The sequence below is a fragment of the Brassica rapa genome, chromosome A07 (assembly GCF_000309985.2).
Source record: "Brassica rapa cultivar Chiifu-401-42 chromosome A07, CAAS_Brap_v3.01, whole genome shotgun sequence".
Lineage (NCBI taxonomy): Eukaryota > Viridiplantae > Streptophyta > Magnoliopsida > Brassicales > Brassicaceae > Brassica > Brassica rapa.
Genome location: NC_024801.2, coordinates 13643146 through 13657785, shown reverse-complemented (window position 1 = coordinate 13657785; position 14640 = coordinate 13643146). Strand labels below are relative to the sequence as shown.

Genomic DNA, 14640 nt, shown 5'->3' with positions numbered 1-14640 from the left:
TCTTAATTTTTAACTTTATAATAGAAAATATTATTTTCAAATAACAACATAACACATATATATATATGTAAAAATTATATTTATTTTTTAAAATATGATTTACAATAAATAAATAATGTAAATTTTCAAGATATTTAGGCAATGTTTTATGTTTTAAAATATTCATCTTTTTTCTTTGCAAGTTTTTTGTATGTTTCTTTAGGACATGTAAACGTGTACTGCTTTGTATTGGTAGAACATATACATGAGCTTTTGTGGTAACCAGTTGGTGGTAATACATATTACCAAAATTTACAATTGTTAAAAATATATTTTTTAAACTAAACACTAATAAATTAAAATAATAAACTGTCTATGCTATCGATGATTTTATATTAACAAAATCCAAAAAGATATAACTTTTTAATACCAAAATATATATATATATATATAATCCTTTTATAACATATAAGAGAACCATCTTTTTATATTATTTTAATAAGATAATATCAAATGTTTGTGTAGGTAATAATTAACTATTTTATTATCTAATATAAATATTATTAAAATTATTTATTAAAACCATTGACTTAGCTAAGAATATTTTTAAATACAATGATAAATAAGATAATATTAAATTTTTGTATAGATGAAATATTGTAATTATCATGTCTCTGAAGCTGTTTATTATTAAGATATATAATAAAATATTTATAAAAAACTATTGAATAAATCTAAAATCATGGAGTGGAAGTCTCATTAGTCCAGTGGTTTGATTAAATGTTCATTAATGCTTCTACATCAGGAGGTCTGAGTTTTGATTTCCAGAATAGACGAAATTATACGAATTAATTGAAAAAAATATTTACAAGAGATCTGCAATATGACGCAAGAAGTACCGCCAAGCGTGGATCCCATAGGGTGGTTTAGGTGATGCAGTCAGATGTGAATCCTCATAAGTCATCTAAAATTATCGTTTGTAAAATAATATTTTTCATAATGTATAATAACATACTTATACACTGTTAAAAAAAAATTAAAATCATGGAAAAAATAATAAATCAGCATATTCACTTCTCAGATAATAGTATAAATTCAAAATTTCAGCAACCTAAAATAAATATATAGTTCAACTGTTTAACCAGCTATAATCAACTCATTCACTTGATGAGCACATTTTGTCATCGGAAATTATTCATAATAATGTAACCATAAGGCGTGTTTAATAAAATCTCGTATAAAGAAATCAAAGAATCATATACTTGCTTTACAAATCGAGTAATATATTGGGTGACGATATCACATCAAGCGGGGAGCATAAATATCTTACAAGAGATTGATTGATGTGGATCATTCTTTCGCAGCCCCGCCTTTAATCTTCTATAGGACTTTGACCTCGACTACAATCTATTTTGAATGAATTAGTGCGTCGTGCAAATTTTATGCAATATTTTTTTCTCCTTTAAAACGAAAACAACTTTGAAGTATGTAAAACCGACCACAAGAGATTATTAAAGTTATATACTAGTGCTACTAAATAAACTTTCTCAAACTATATGATAGAGGAAGCTTCTTGATTATTCACTTGAAATTATTTTCTTTTGTTTGATGTCGGATGAAATTTGTATCAACATCAACAATATTTCGCAGAATTTTCTGGCTTTCATTATATTTACATTTTTCAGTGTTGAAAAGACCACGAAAATTGATCATGAGAAAAGAGGACTCTGGCTTCATGTGGTCTGTTTGATTTATTGAAATAAGAAAACACCTTTAATAAAAAGTGAGTGAGTGAAAACAAAAATAACAAAAACTCTGAAAATATAATATTGAAAATACCATATATGAATAAGATAATAAAATAAATTATGTAACTTGTCAAAAATAATGTTAATAAAAAAATATAGCAAAGGTTCTGGGCCAAATTAAGTTTATAAAGGCTCAATTTTAATAATGGACCATCCCGTTACATCAAAAACGAAAACCCATCTCAACACCAGTTTCTGGACAATGTCTTTTCTCTTTGCTTTCAAAATCAATCGCTTCATGTTTTCTTTGTTTGACAATTTGTTCTTCTTTAGAATTTATGCAGAGGATCTCTTTTTGTTTGCAAACGCAACTCATCAGGACAATAAAATGGCCAAAGCTAACAAGAAAGTACACTTGTAATATAAGGTAGAAAACTACTATTCCACTTTGCAAATCTTGTACCAATAGTAGCATATGATCACATCATTTGACTGGTCTTTGACCTCCGAGTAACCGTCTTTGTGTATAACCCCAATGTCTCCCGAGTAGAACCACTCCTGCTCTCTCATTCAAGCCAATGTTCCTCAGAAAGTAGCTCACTATGATGCATTCAAACATTGGCTATGAATCTTTGAAAATCACATGCTTCTGACAAAGATAAGAGTCAGAGCCGGATGAGAACGATGTTAAAGGAGTTATGCGACCTATGCATAATACCTCTTAAAAATTTGGCAACCAAAGCGAAACAAACGTTTTTTTCTTTTTAATTATCTATAGTGTCTGGCGACCGAGGTTAACCGACTATTATGTAAGTCCCATGAGTGCACTGGTGGCCAACGGAGATCGAACTGCGGGTTCATCGTATTGGAGTTATCACTCAAGTGACAATAGCCAAGGTCCATTGGTTAAAGCGAAACCAACTTTAGATGAGTACCAGCTTTTGAACTGCAAAAAAAAACTGGAGTTGTGACAAAAAAAAAAGACCTTTGTTTCATGACATAAATTTGACAAAGGCGTTGCTTATTTTGTGTAAAATAAACTTCATCACACTATGCAACTCAATACTGGCTCAGTGGCTTCAGGTTCTGTAACAGCAGCATAAAAGTCTGAAGTGATGATTGTTTCAGTAGTTTTTAGTTTTAGTTTTTCGTTTTTAGATTTTGGTTTTTAGTTTTCAGTTTTTGGTTTTTGGTTTTCAGCTTTTGAATTTTGGTTTTTGGTTTTTAGATTTAGATTTTGGTTTTTGGTTTTGCTGTAATTTTTTTTATTTTTCAAAAATTAATTAATACATTTCTTTAAAATAATACAACAAAATAGCAATAAATATTTAGATTTTACAATGAAAATTTATCAAAATACTGTATTATTATTTTAAAATAAATTAAAATAACATATTTTAATTATTATATTTTTATAAAAATATAATATAGTAAAATATAAATCATAAAATATATATAAATTGCACCAAAAATATTAAATTTGAAACTACTTAGAAACTTTTCTTATATAAATTATTTTTAATTTTTAAAACTTGAATATCAATAGTTTTCTTATATAAATATTATAAATTATATAAAAATAAAATACATAAAATTTTGAATCTAATTATAAATTTTTTTATATAAATTATTTATATTTTCTTTAAGTTGAATGGTAATTTTTATATTTCAGGATTAATACAATATATTGTATTAATAAAATATATTATGTTTTTATAATTTTCGTCATTTTTAATGTGATTAATAATTATTAAAATAATATAATTATCTTATTTATAGAAACTAATAACTAAGTTTTAAAATTAAATAATATTATTTATAAAAAATTATTTACAGATATGAAACACAAATTAAAATATTTCACATTTTAAATGATATCTTATGTAAACAAATTGTATGATATTTTTATTTGTATGAAAATATTTTTTTTTAATTATTTGATTAATTAAAATATAGAAGTTTCTACAAAAAAAAAAATCAAAATTCGTTTTTTTTTCCATAAAAACTCAAAAAAGTTGGTTTTTGGTTTTTCTTCATTAAATGGTTAAACTTTTGAAAAACTAGTTTTCCTAAATTTTAGAGAATCTATTTATTGAAAATCTTGATTGGCAATTCACATAGTTTTTACAAAACAAAAACTAAAACTAAAACCAAAAACTTAATTAGATAAAAAATAATTTTCGCAAAAACAAAAACCAAAAACTAAAGCAAAAACTACAAACAATCAATCTCTACCTCTAACCTTTTGAGGACTTGGAGCAAGAGCTCTTGAAACTGGGTAGATATGAGTAAACGCCGTCGTATAGTAGAAATGAGTAGTTAAGAACTACTAAAGCAGAGAACTTGCTCATATTACATCTCTCTCTGAGATCATAGACATCGTTATCAGTCGAGCAAGCTGATAATATAATAAAAGGAAATTGTATATTATTTTTATTTTTTAAAGCAATAAGCTCTGTCCGTATTATTATTTGCATCTCGAGGTAGTTATGCGATTTAACAAAATAACATTATTTTTTTCTCATCAAATAACTTTCCCAAAATCTCCTCCTCCATCGGGCTGTACCGGTTTCCATCTCAAATCCCCGGGAATTGGATTGTTTCTCTGTCGGGAGAATCATCATCATCCTCTCCGCCTCTCGTAACCGTCGCTATCTTCACCGCCACCGATCTCATTTCTCCTTCCTTCCAATCGAACCTCCCCGCGATGCGGTGATCTAACGATTGGACTCGGCCAGCCTCATGTGTTAGGGCTTTTCCACGCATCTTGTTGTGGGACACTGTCTTCCGGATCATCCTCCGTTTCCAAATGGCGGCGCCGAGGCCGACGGGGAGCCAGGATCTGTTCGATACGTATTTCAGGAGAGCAGATTTGGACGGAGATGGTCGTATCAGTGGTGCTGAGGCTGTCGCTTTCTTCCAAGCCTCCAATTTGCCTAAGAACGTCCTTGCTCAGGTTCCTTTTGAATTGGATCTTTCATCTGTGGGATCGTTTGGTTTAGAATTGCGATGGAGCCTCTCTTTTCATTCTGCTGGACTGTAGACAACATTCTTCAGATTTGTGCATATATAAGTTTTTCAGCTCCTATTGTGGCTATTATTAACCTTTGGATATGTTGATGTTATAGTTTTTTTTTTTTTTTATCATGCTTGTAGGTATGGTCCTACGCGGATGCAAAAAAGGCTGGTTACCTTGGTCGAGCGGAGTTCTACAATGCTTTAAAGTTGGTAACTGTGGCACAAAGTAGACGGGAATTGACGCCTGAGATAGTGAAGGCTGCAATTTATAGTCCTGCTTCAGCTAATATCCCTGCTCCCAAGATAAATCTTGCTGCAACACCCTCTCCACAGCCCAGGGGAGTTGTGCCTGCTACACAAGCTCAGGGAGCTACATCGATGCCATCATCAGTAGCGGCTGGTATGAGGGGAGGTCAAATGGGCGGCACCGTAAGCACTAGTAATCAACAAGTAGTCCCGGGCCAGCAGAATCAATTTAATGGGCCACGTCCGGCTCAACCACCGCAAAACTTTCAAAGCCAGGGTCTGCCAGCTGGAGGGGCTGGTGCTGGTGCGCCTCGTACTGCACCTAATTCAGTTGCTAACCATATACCAACACCGCATATGACACCAGCAGTAATAAGCTCTACAACCGCTAGACCTCAAGAATCAGCGCCTGTGCACAAGCCCCAAGATTCTTCTGCTCCTTCAGGTGCTCGTGCTCTAGATGTGCCATCCAGTCAATTGGTAGGCAAGGATCCCAAGGAACTGGCGGCATCAGGAAACGGTTTTGCCTCTGACTCACTTTTCGGAGATGTGTTTGCAGTTGCTTCCACGGAGCCAAAACAACTTACTACTGGAACTACGTCGACAGTGGCCATTTCATCTGTTTCTTCTGGAACTGTTGTGGCTCCTGGGGTTGCACAGTCTGTAGTTAGGCAAAGTTCAATCCCGCAACATGGCTCTTTGGGAAAGAATCCTGTTGGGGTTCAGAATCAGCTTGCTGGACAAATAAGCCAGCCATTTGCTCCCTCCGGTGCAGCTTCTGGTACAACTGGCTCTACTGTTGGAGTTGGAATGTCAGCTTCTAGTCAGATGACCCAGCGTCAGTCTCAGCCCCGACCTCAATACCAACCCCAGCCTCAACACCAACATCATTCCCAGCCTCACCACCAACCTCAGCCCCTACCTCACCACCAACCCCACCACCAGCCCCGACCCCAACACCAACCCCACTCCCACTCACAAGCCCCTTGGCCAAAAATGACTCCAGCTGATGTCCAGAAATATACCAAGGTTTTTGTGCAAGTTGACACTGATAGGGACGGAAAGATTACCGGGAACCAGGCTCGCAATCTGTTCTTCAGTTGGAAGCTCCCGCAAGGTAGGCTACATTTTCGTTTTTGTTACTTCGTCCGTTATCAATGGTCTTGTTTCAGTTTGAGCTTGTTGTTATGATGGTGAACATGCATTTTAATTAAGTGACCCTTGTATCGTTATGTATACTTTTTTTTTTGTGTTTTATGGGAATGTAGACAGTTTGTGTGTTTCCAATGCTGTTCCTTGGTATTACAGAGGCTTTGAAGCAGGTTTGGGATTTATCCGATCAAGATAATGATAGCATGCTCTCTCTAAGGGAATTTTGTATTGCTGTCTATCTAATGGAGCGTTATAGAGAGGGCCGACCTCTTCCCCCAGTATTCCCAAGCACCATAATATCTAGTGAGAGCATGTTTACCTCTCCTGGTCAATCTGTGGCACCACATGGCAATGCGTCCTGGGGACATCCACATGGTATGGCATCACGCAAACCTTTTTCTGTATTACTTGCATTATTTTTCTGCTGGCGGCATGTTTATTCCTGGACCAAATATAGTAGGTGCCCAACATCATCAACTTCATGGGGGTTCGAGGCCACCAGCTATTCCCAAAGGAAAGCCTCCGAGACCGGTTCCTCTCTCACCTAGTGAGGGAATGGTCCAGCCCACTCAGCCAAAGCGTAAGATGCCTGAGCTGGAAAAACATCTGGTGGATCAACTTAGTAAAGAGGAGCAGGATTCACTCAACTCAAAGTTTGAAGAAGCAACTGCCATTGATAAAAAGGCATTCTCTGGTTTCTCTCTGATTTGCTTTCTAATTTGCCAATGTCGTAGGTTTTTTTAGGTTAGCGTTATCAGACAGCCTCTGGAAACTATACATAATTCCTTTTTTTTTCACTGTTTGTAAACCTGTTTTGATACTACTTCTGGCAATTTGTGTTCTTTCTCCGCATAGGAGATCAGTTATTGACTGAAATTTGACATAGCCTAGAAATTTATGTGACTGCTGTTTCTTTTCTCAAAATCCTTGTATTTTGGTCATCAGGTGGATGAACTTGAAAAAGAAATAGCTGATTCCAAGCAAAAAATCGAGTTCTTCCATGCTAAGATGCAGGAACTTGTAAGTATTTCTGTTGGTCTTTTCTTTCCCAAAATGTTGTTTGTAATTACTTATTTTGATACCAGTAGTAGTGGCAAACACCTGTTTGACATTATTAGTATTGTATAGTTTTGTTGTTTGATTTGTGCTGAAGTGATCTTAAAAGCTCGAGAAATATAGTTGTTTTGAGGAACTTCCTTACTATTACCAACGATAAGTTTGTTTCTTTGACCTTCTTTGGTTCCTTGGGTGACAGGTTTTATATAAGAGCAGATGTGACAACAGGTACAATGAGATTACGGAGAGAGTCTCGGGTGATAAACGTGAGGTATACAGTTTTTGTGGCACTGTGCTGCTTCTGTAATGGTATTACACATCCAGTTCGTTTACCTAACATACTAAATCTGTAATCCAGCTTGAATCTCTAGCAAAGAAATACGAGGAGAAATACAAGAAGTCTGGCAATGTAGGCTCTAAATTGACTATTGAAGAGGCCACGTTCCGTGATATACAGGTAGTTTACAAGCAATATCCCAGTAACATGGCTTAATTTGAATTATTTGCAAGCTATATGTCTCCTTAAAAATATGATAAACCTCCCTTTAAATTTCAGGAGAAGAAAATGGAATTGTACCAGGCAATAGTCAAATTTGAAGAAGGCAAGCTTGATGATGGTGTTGTTAAGGTAAGCCACGCGTGCTATCCCGTTGATTGATTGTGTTTGGTGGTTGTAGTTAGCTGAATGTTGTCTTGTAGGAGCGCACTGAACACATCCAATCAGGCCTTGAGGAACTGATTAGAAATTTGAATGAGCGCTGCAAACAATATGGAGTACGTGGCAAACCCACTACTCTGGTGGAACTTCCTTATGGTATAGATTTACACCCCTTCTTGACTCCAATGAAATAATACTTTTAATATTGTATTCTCTCAATCAGTGGCAGGAATGGTTACAATGTTATGTGGCTTTTGATTTTAGGATCTTGTAATTTTATTATTTAAGTATTTGATTAAACGTTGATGCTTGTGCACAACACGAAACTCAGTATACTTGGCTCTTTATGTATTGTTGCAAGAAATACTTTTGTTCTATACAATGGTATACATTTTTTTTTTATGTATTCATTGGACTTCTTCGCCTTTCACAGGTTGGCAGCCTGGAATCCAGGAAGGTTCTGCGGATTGGGATGAAGAATGGGATAAGCTAGAGGAGGAAGGTATACTTGCGGTTTCGATTTAGTTATCTTTGTTAGATGAGATTATCGAGGAAGCATGGCTTAAGATGTTTAATCAATGTTTCTTGTTTCCTTATAGTTACCTGTCTTCCAAAACAGGGTACGAATTTTGAAGTCGAACACTTGAATTTGGCATACTAATTTTTCTCTACTTTCAGGGTTTGTCTTTGTGAAGGAGCTTACACTTGATGTTCAAAACGTCATAGCCCCTCCAAAGGAAAAATCATCGGCTTGGAAGAAAGAAATTACTGCCTCTTCAAATGAAGGTGAAGACATTTCATCCTCAGATGTTGAGTCTAAAACAGAGAAAAAGCCAAGCAGTGATGAAGAGGCTTCTGAAAAGGATCCAGCATCTGCAGACGGTAAAAATGATAGAAACGGGTCTCTGGATGACCCTGATGCTAGAAAGGGTATTGAAGCTGACGATTCACCCCGAACCAAAGATACGAGGAGGTAGGCCTCTTTTCTTAGACCGTGTGTGTGTCATGAGTGAGTAAAAATAGAGTAAACCATGTTCCTAAACATCCGACTTGACTTACATTGTCTACATTGTACTCAATTCTGTCTCAGTGAAAATGGCCATGATGATGGCGAATCTACTGCTTCTGCTGGCAAAACTCTAAACTATGACTCTCACGATGAAACAGATTCAGTTTCAAGCTTCAACGGAAAGGTATAATGTGCACATGCGCTCTAAATTAATATTGATGCTGGTCTTCTTAATCTAATTGTTTTGAGTGTTGTGTGTTTACGCAGGACAAGGATCACGAGAAGCATGATAGTGGTTTTGGATTCGGGTTCGGATTCGATGACTTCAGCATCAAGCCTATAAAAACTGGCTCCACCCTATCAAACGACTTCCTCCCTCCAAAGCTATCTATATTTTCTGATTCTGTCCCAAGCCCCTCGGCAAATGCAAACGACGGTTTCACTGCAAAACCTTCCTTGTTTGCTGATTCTGTCCCGAGCACTCCAGCAACAACCACTGCCTCTTACTCAGGCAATAAATCGTACTTCGATGACTCGGTTCCAAGCACTCCTGCTTACGCGGGCAAATCATTCTTCGACGACTCTGTTCCAAGCACTCCTGCTTATCCTGGAAACATGTTTCCCGAAAAGAAATCCTTTTTCGACGACTCTGTCCCAAGCACTCCTGCTTATAGCACGTCTGATTTTGGCGGGAAGCCGTTTGCATCAGAGACTCCTCGTTCAGACAACTTGTTCCCAGGGAGAAGTCCCTTCATGTTCGATTCTGTCCCAAGCACACCTGCTGCACAAGACGACTTCTCTTCCAACACCTTCTCCCGCTTTGACTCATTCAACAGCAACAACAATGACGCTTTCTCTCTATCCCGCTCAGACTCGATGCGCAGCACAAGCGAGCCAGACCCATTCGCGTCCAGGTTTGATTCTTTCAACTATCAGAGATACGATTCCTTCAATGCACAAAGCTATGATTCGTCTAGCAACAACTACGCGGCCGAGACACCTAAAGCATCATTGACGAGATTTGATTCTATTGGAAGTACTAGAGACGCTGATTACAGTCACGGGTTTGGGTTTGATGACCATGACCCGTTCGGTTCTACCGGACCATTCAAAACAACGACAAATACAGCAGAGACACCACGGAGCTCTGATCATTGGAATGCCTTCTAGCACCCACAAGCCCACGTGTGATACGAGTATGATCATGATCATATATCATATTGTTGCTGTTTTTTACTACAGTTCGAACTTAGAGTTCTATGTATTTTTATTTGTTTGGTTTGCCCTCTTCTGCTTGCTTCATTTTTTTTTTGTTAATATATAGTAGTAGTTCATTTGCCATTTTTTTTTCTTCTCAAGGATTTTTTTTTTTTTTTGACGAGTGTCGTTTGATCTCTGAGTAGTGTCTCTTTCTTTTCTCTTCCTTTGTTATGACATGATGAATAATGAAAATTTATGTGTCCCGGTTAAACAGAAATTGAAATTGTATCTTTGTAATCGTCTTGTATGGATAATTTTCAGATAATCTTACATTAGATTGATTGTTTTTTTTTTCTTTAATAATCCGTATCTATCTATAATTTTGATTTATTTAAATCTTTCTCTATTATAAAAGGATTGAAAATTGTTAACATTGTATGAATCCTATGAAGGCATCAGCGTTCCTGGAACATTTGGACTGAAGACACTGATAGATTGATCATGCTTTTCAACGTCCTCATCTCATTACTTTCTATTCAAAATCATAATATGTAACCAAAACTTATGATACAAATAGTTCTTGGGATACCATCTCGAGTGGTGACCAGTACTGTAGGATTGACTCTATGGTTAGTCTTCTCAAAACGACATCCATCACTTTTTCCTTAAAAGTTTGGAGATTCACCTGTTGACGCTGAGGTTATAACATATGGTGGGTATCAGACATGCAGGAGGCAAAAGCAACAGAGAGACAAGGATCACTGGGGATACCGCAGAGCTAAGTTTATTCATGTTTCCAACAAAGCAAAATCAATTAGATTTTGTAGTGTCAATCACAACCACCGAGGCAAACAAAAGCTAACAAAAGTGTACCTCTATTTATTTTGACGTATCCATCATCAAAGCTAGATTCTTGAACAACACTCAAGTAGGAGGAAACAAATCATTTGTTTGTCTTGAACTCTTAATCAAAACGACAACGTTTAGATGTAAAATAAATCTCGGGAGTGAGGGTATTTCTGTAATACTCTTACTGTAGTATTACTCCGCCTCGTCGGTCGTCTTCTTCATTTTCCGTGAAGCTGAGGAGAAGAGGGAAGCTCCGATCTGTTAGGGTAATTTTCGTTCAAGGTAATCAATCACATTCTCCGATCATTCAAAAGGTTGTCGCTCTAGATTTTTTTCTTTCCTGAGACGATGTTTCATTTCCCGAAGAGTAAAGGAGAAATCAATGGCGGCGGCGGGAGGTGGAAGATCGATGCTTGGATCCATGCTTCTGTTTACGGTGGTCCTCTCGCTTCAAGAAGTGTACAGAGGGAAATTAGCTTCTTCGGAGCTGTTCACGATCCTTGGAGGCTTCACTAGCTCCCTCCTCTTTCTCTTCTCTCTCACAGTAAGCTACAGAGTTCTCATCTTTGTCTATTTCAAACTTGATCCAGTTGGGTCAATGTGATGTGATTACTTTGCAGTTGATAGGAAATCTCCAGGAGTCTTCTGGCACGAAGAGTAGCTGGGGTGCAGGTAGCTGTTTCTCTTTGACATGGACATTATTGATAAAATCAATTATCTGTTAAAACACTTCTCTTTTCTGTTATCACTCTCTGTCTGGTTTGAGGACTTTTTGATTTGTTTAGTTCGGAGACTCAGATAATCCCCAAAATATTGCTTTTGAGTGTTTCAAGGGCATGTGAATCAATTCCAGGATGTGGGGAAGATTAGATATTTTTAATTGATCATTTCTTAGTTTATGCAAGAATCACTGTGAAAACTATGGCGTAAAGTTTGTTTGCTGATGAAAAGTTTTTCGTTTATTTTTGGAAGTGGTTATTGCGGAGATCATAGCTCTTGTAGCTGCTAGCACGGTGCATCGAGTTTGTATTACAACCTGGTAAGACTGACACTAGTTCTTCTCAATATTCAACCGATGTTACTACTATTCCGTTACTCTCTTTCTCTCTCTAGCTAACAATTGTGGGTTGCTTTGCTTTGTTGTTCAATGTTTTGGGGTTGCAGCTTTTTGTTCTCTGCTGGGCTGTTATACGAGATGAACAAGATCTCTGGATACATGCACTCTGAGTCAAAATCTAAAAGGCACTGAAGGAATTAGAGAACAGGATAATGTGTTTATTGTTGTTTACAACTAAAAGAAGATTCAAGGATACTTCCAACTTCATGAACTAAAGAGACTTAGAATTTCTGCATCTTATGCTTGGTCGATTTTGTACTTGTGTTTATGACTCTATGTTCTTGGAGAAAGTTAGTCAAATAATCATATAATATATCTAGTTTTGAATTAAGATTAGTACAAATTTTCGGAGCTTTCTGTGAGTGTTGGACTACTAATGTTGTACTGGGGTTGGGTTCGTTTGGTCGGTTTTGGTTTGGCCTTTCAACTTTCTCATAGCAATACTGAAGTTGATTCACATATACAATAGATAATTGGTAGATGACTGATCATAGTGGGTGGTGTTATCTAACTTTCTAAATGAATTGCCAGTCGAGAAAAAGATAGCATTTCACGTAAATATATAGAAACATAAATGTTTATGATTATGTTTTCCCTTTTTCTATAAATAAATCCTGGAATTTTATTTCCTCCTTATCTCCTAGCTCACTGAAATCTACAAGTTTTGAATTTCAAAAAAAAATACATGAGATGTATAAAGAAAAAGAAAACGTATCATCAATTTTCAAAGTGGGAATGTAACTGGAATACTGTATCATCAATTCATCATATAAACAACAAGTTTTAATTTTTTTTTACATAAATGAAATGATATTTTTTTTAATTAGTTACAGTGAAATCTTTTTGTTTTCCGTAAAATCAATATTATCCCTTATATACTAAAACACAAGTTATTCTACCAATTAAAATTTGACATGTCATTAATATTTACCAAATTTAAGCTAAATTAGTTAAAACAAATAATAGTTTAGAAAATGAAAAAAAAACAACCATATACGGTTTCTCGAAACCCACTACACTGACACTACCCATGATCTTCACTTTATCAAGGTTCCTTTATTTTTCATACTCCTATAAATATTCAATGAGCAAACAGCAGACCAACTGAACAACTTCCATTCGATTAAAACAAAATATGAGAGCCATATGCTACTTCTTTAGGAGCGGAAGAAGACGAGATCAAAACATAACATTTCCCTTTAAGTTTTCTGTCATATCGCTGAAATGCGGGTTTTTTTTTATTTTTTTTTTATTTTTTGCTAACCGAGTATCCTGGTCCCACCGAGGTGGTCCAGACTAGAGACCGAAGTGAGCAAGGACACTGCCAGGGCGTCACCATGTGGCTCACCGTGTAACGGTCTTCGGTCTCGGATGCTGCAGCCCATATGTAAATTCTGCAGTGGCCAAGGCTCGAACCCAGGGACGGGCACTCCAACTGAAGCTCCTATACCACTAGACTAAAGCAACTTTGTTGAAATGCGGGTTGCAATTATGTATTATGTGGTTTGAGTTGGTCGGATCTTGGGAATGGTTTTCGAGACCCATGATGTGGAGTACCATTGCTGGCTTCTCCAAGATATGGTTTAACAAGGTTTTCCTATTATATTCTCAGATTTTCTCTTGCCATAATCATAATACTTGAACTCATAATCATAATGCTCAAGGTTTAAATTTAGGGAAGTGTTTTATAACACTATGAATTTTGCAATTTTTGAATAAATCAACGAGATGACTGATTATGCTCTGCTTGATGCTTTTTGATTAATTAATTTTTCTTTTCTCATTTTACTGTCTATGTGGAGTTTCTATTTGCACGGACACATGTTTTTCTTTGAATAGCTAAAGATTGAATTTCTTTAGTAGCAAAATACTAGGTATTTGTTATCTCATATAATACTTCTCTTTGTTTTGTTAGTGTTCTTCACTATAATGTGTGACTATCCAGTTATACGTATAATTTTTACCATGTTTTCAAAATAACATGTCAATAAAAATATTTGCTCTGTTTCCATGGCTTAGTTATGTCTGCTGTGAGTTTATCATTTATGTCATATAGATTTTAGAAGATATAGTTGCATACATTAAGTGATTTTAGAAGATTTTAAAAATATTTGCTCTGTTTCCATGGCTTAGTTATGTCTGCTGTGACATGCTGTTTTATTGTTTTCAGTAGATTTAGAATAGTAGTTTTGTTTGTAAATGGAGATACTTAATGAATTACTAAATGCAGTAAGCCAAATAAACATAAATTGCAAGTCAAAGATTAGAAAAATTATTGAAAGTAAATAAATCTTTAAGAAGTTAAACAGGAAAGCTTCAAACTAATATTTGTATCAAACAAGCTAATCAAGACTAATGTAAAAATCTCTAAACAAATCTAACTTCATTTATATAGTATGTTTGTGGTTAATAATGATAAGTGTGCTTATAATTATATATATACATGCATATAAATCAGAGTTAAATAATACATATAATTTTAGCTAAAATTTAATTTAATTATTATTTATAGTTATTTAGTAAATTAGTCCTAATTAAATTTACTTTTATTTGTGAATAAAAATATTTCCATGCATAGCATGGACACAATACTAGTATATATAAAAAG

The 14640-nt window shown here is 35.4% G+C and overlaps 2 protein-coding genes across 3 annotated transcripts; both read left to right on the top strand.

Moving 5' to 3' along the window:
- The first annotated feature begins 4088 nt into the window (after positions 1-4088).
- LOC103829372 (epidermal growth factor receptor substrate 15-like 1) lies at positions 4089-10412 on the top strand. Of its 2 annotated transcripts, none has more exons than XM_009105041.2 (13): positions 4089-4683; positions 4884-6108; positions 6300-6518; positions 6601-6827; positions 7089-7163; positions 7399-7470; positions 7558-7656; positions 7756-7827; positions 7899-8013; positions 8291-8359; positions 8536-8830; positions 8948-9050; positions 9134-10412. In XM_009105041.2, exons 1-13 carry the CDS (start codon positions 4537-4539, stop codon positions 10034-10036), a joined length of 3621 nt encoding a protein of 1206 aa, XP_009103289.2. In that variant the 5' UTR covers positions 4089-4536; the 3' UTR covers positions 10037-10412. The 2 variants fall into 2 exon arrangements, with proteins under 2 accessions (XP_009103289.2, XP_009103290.2); XM_009105042.3 differs by having other exon boundaries at positions 4091-4683; positions 6604-6827; positions 9134-10036.
- Positions 10413-10983: 571 nt separating this feature from the next.
- On the top strand, positions 10984-12380 carry LOC103829371 (keratinocyte-associated protein 2). The gene is made up of 5 exons (XM_009105040.3): positions 10984-11197; positions 11282-11459; positions 11536-11587; positions 11888-11954; positions 12080-12380. Exons 2-5 carry the CDS (start codon positions 11298-11300, stop codon positions 12162-12164), a joined length of 366 nt encoding a protein of 121 aa, XP_009103288.1. The 5' UTR covers positions 10984-11197; positions 11282-11297; the 3' UTR covers positions 12165-12380.
- The last annotated feature ends 2260 nt before the right edge of the window (positions 12381-14640 follow it).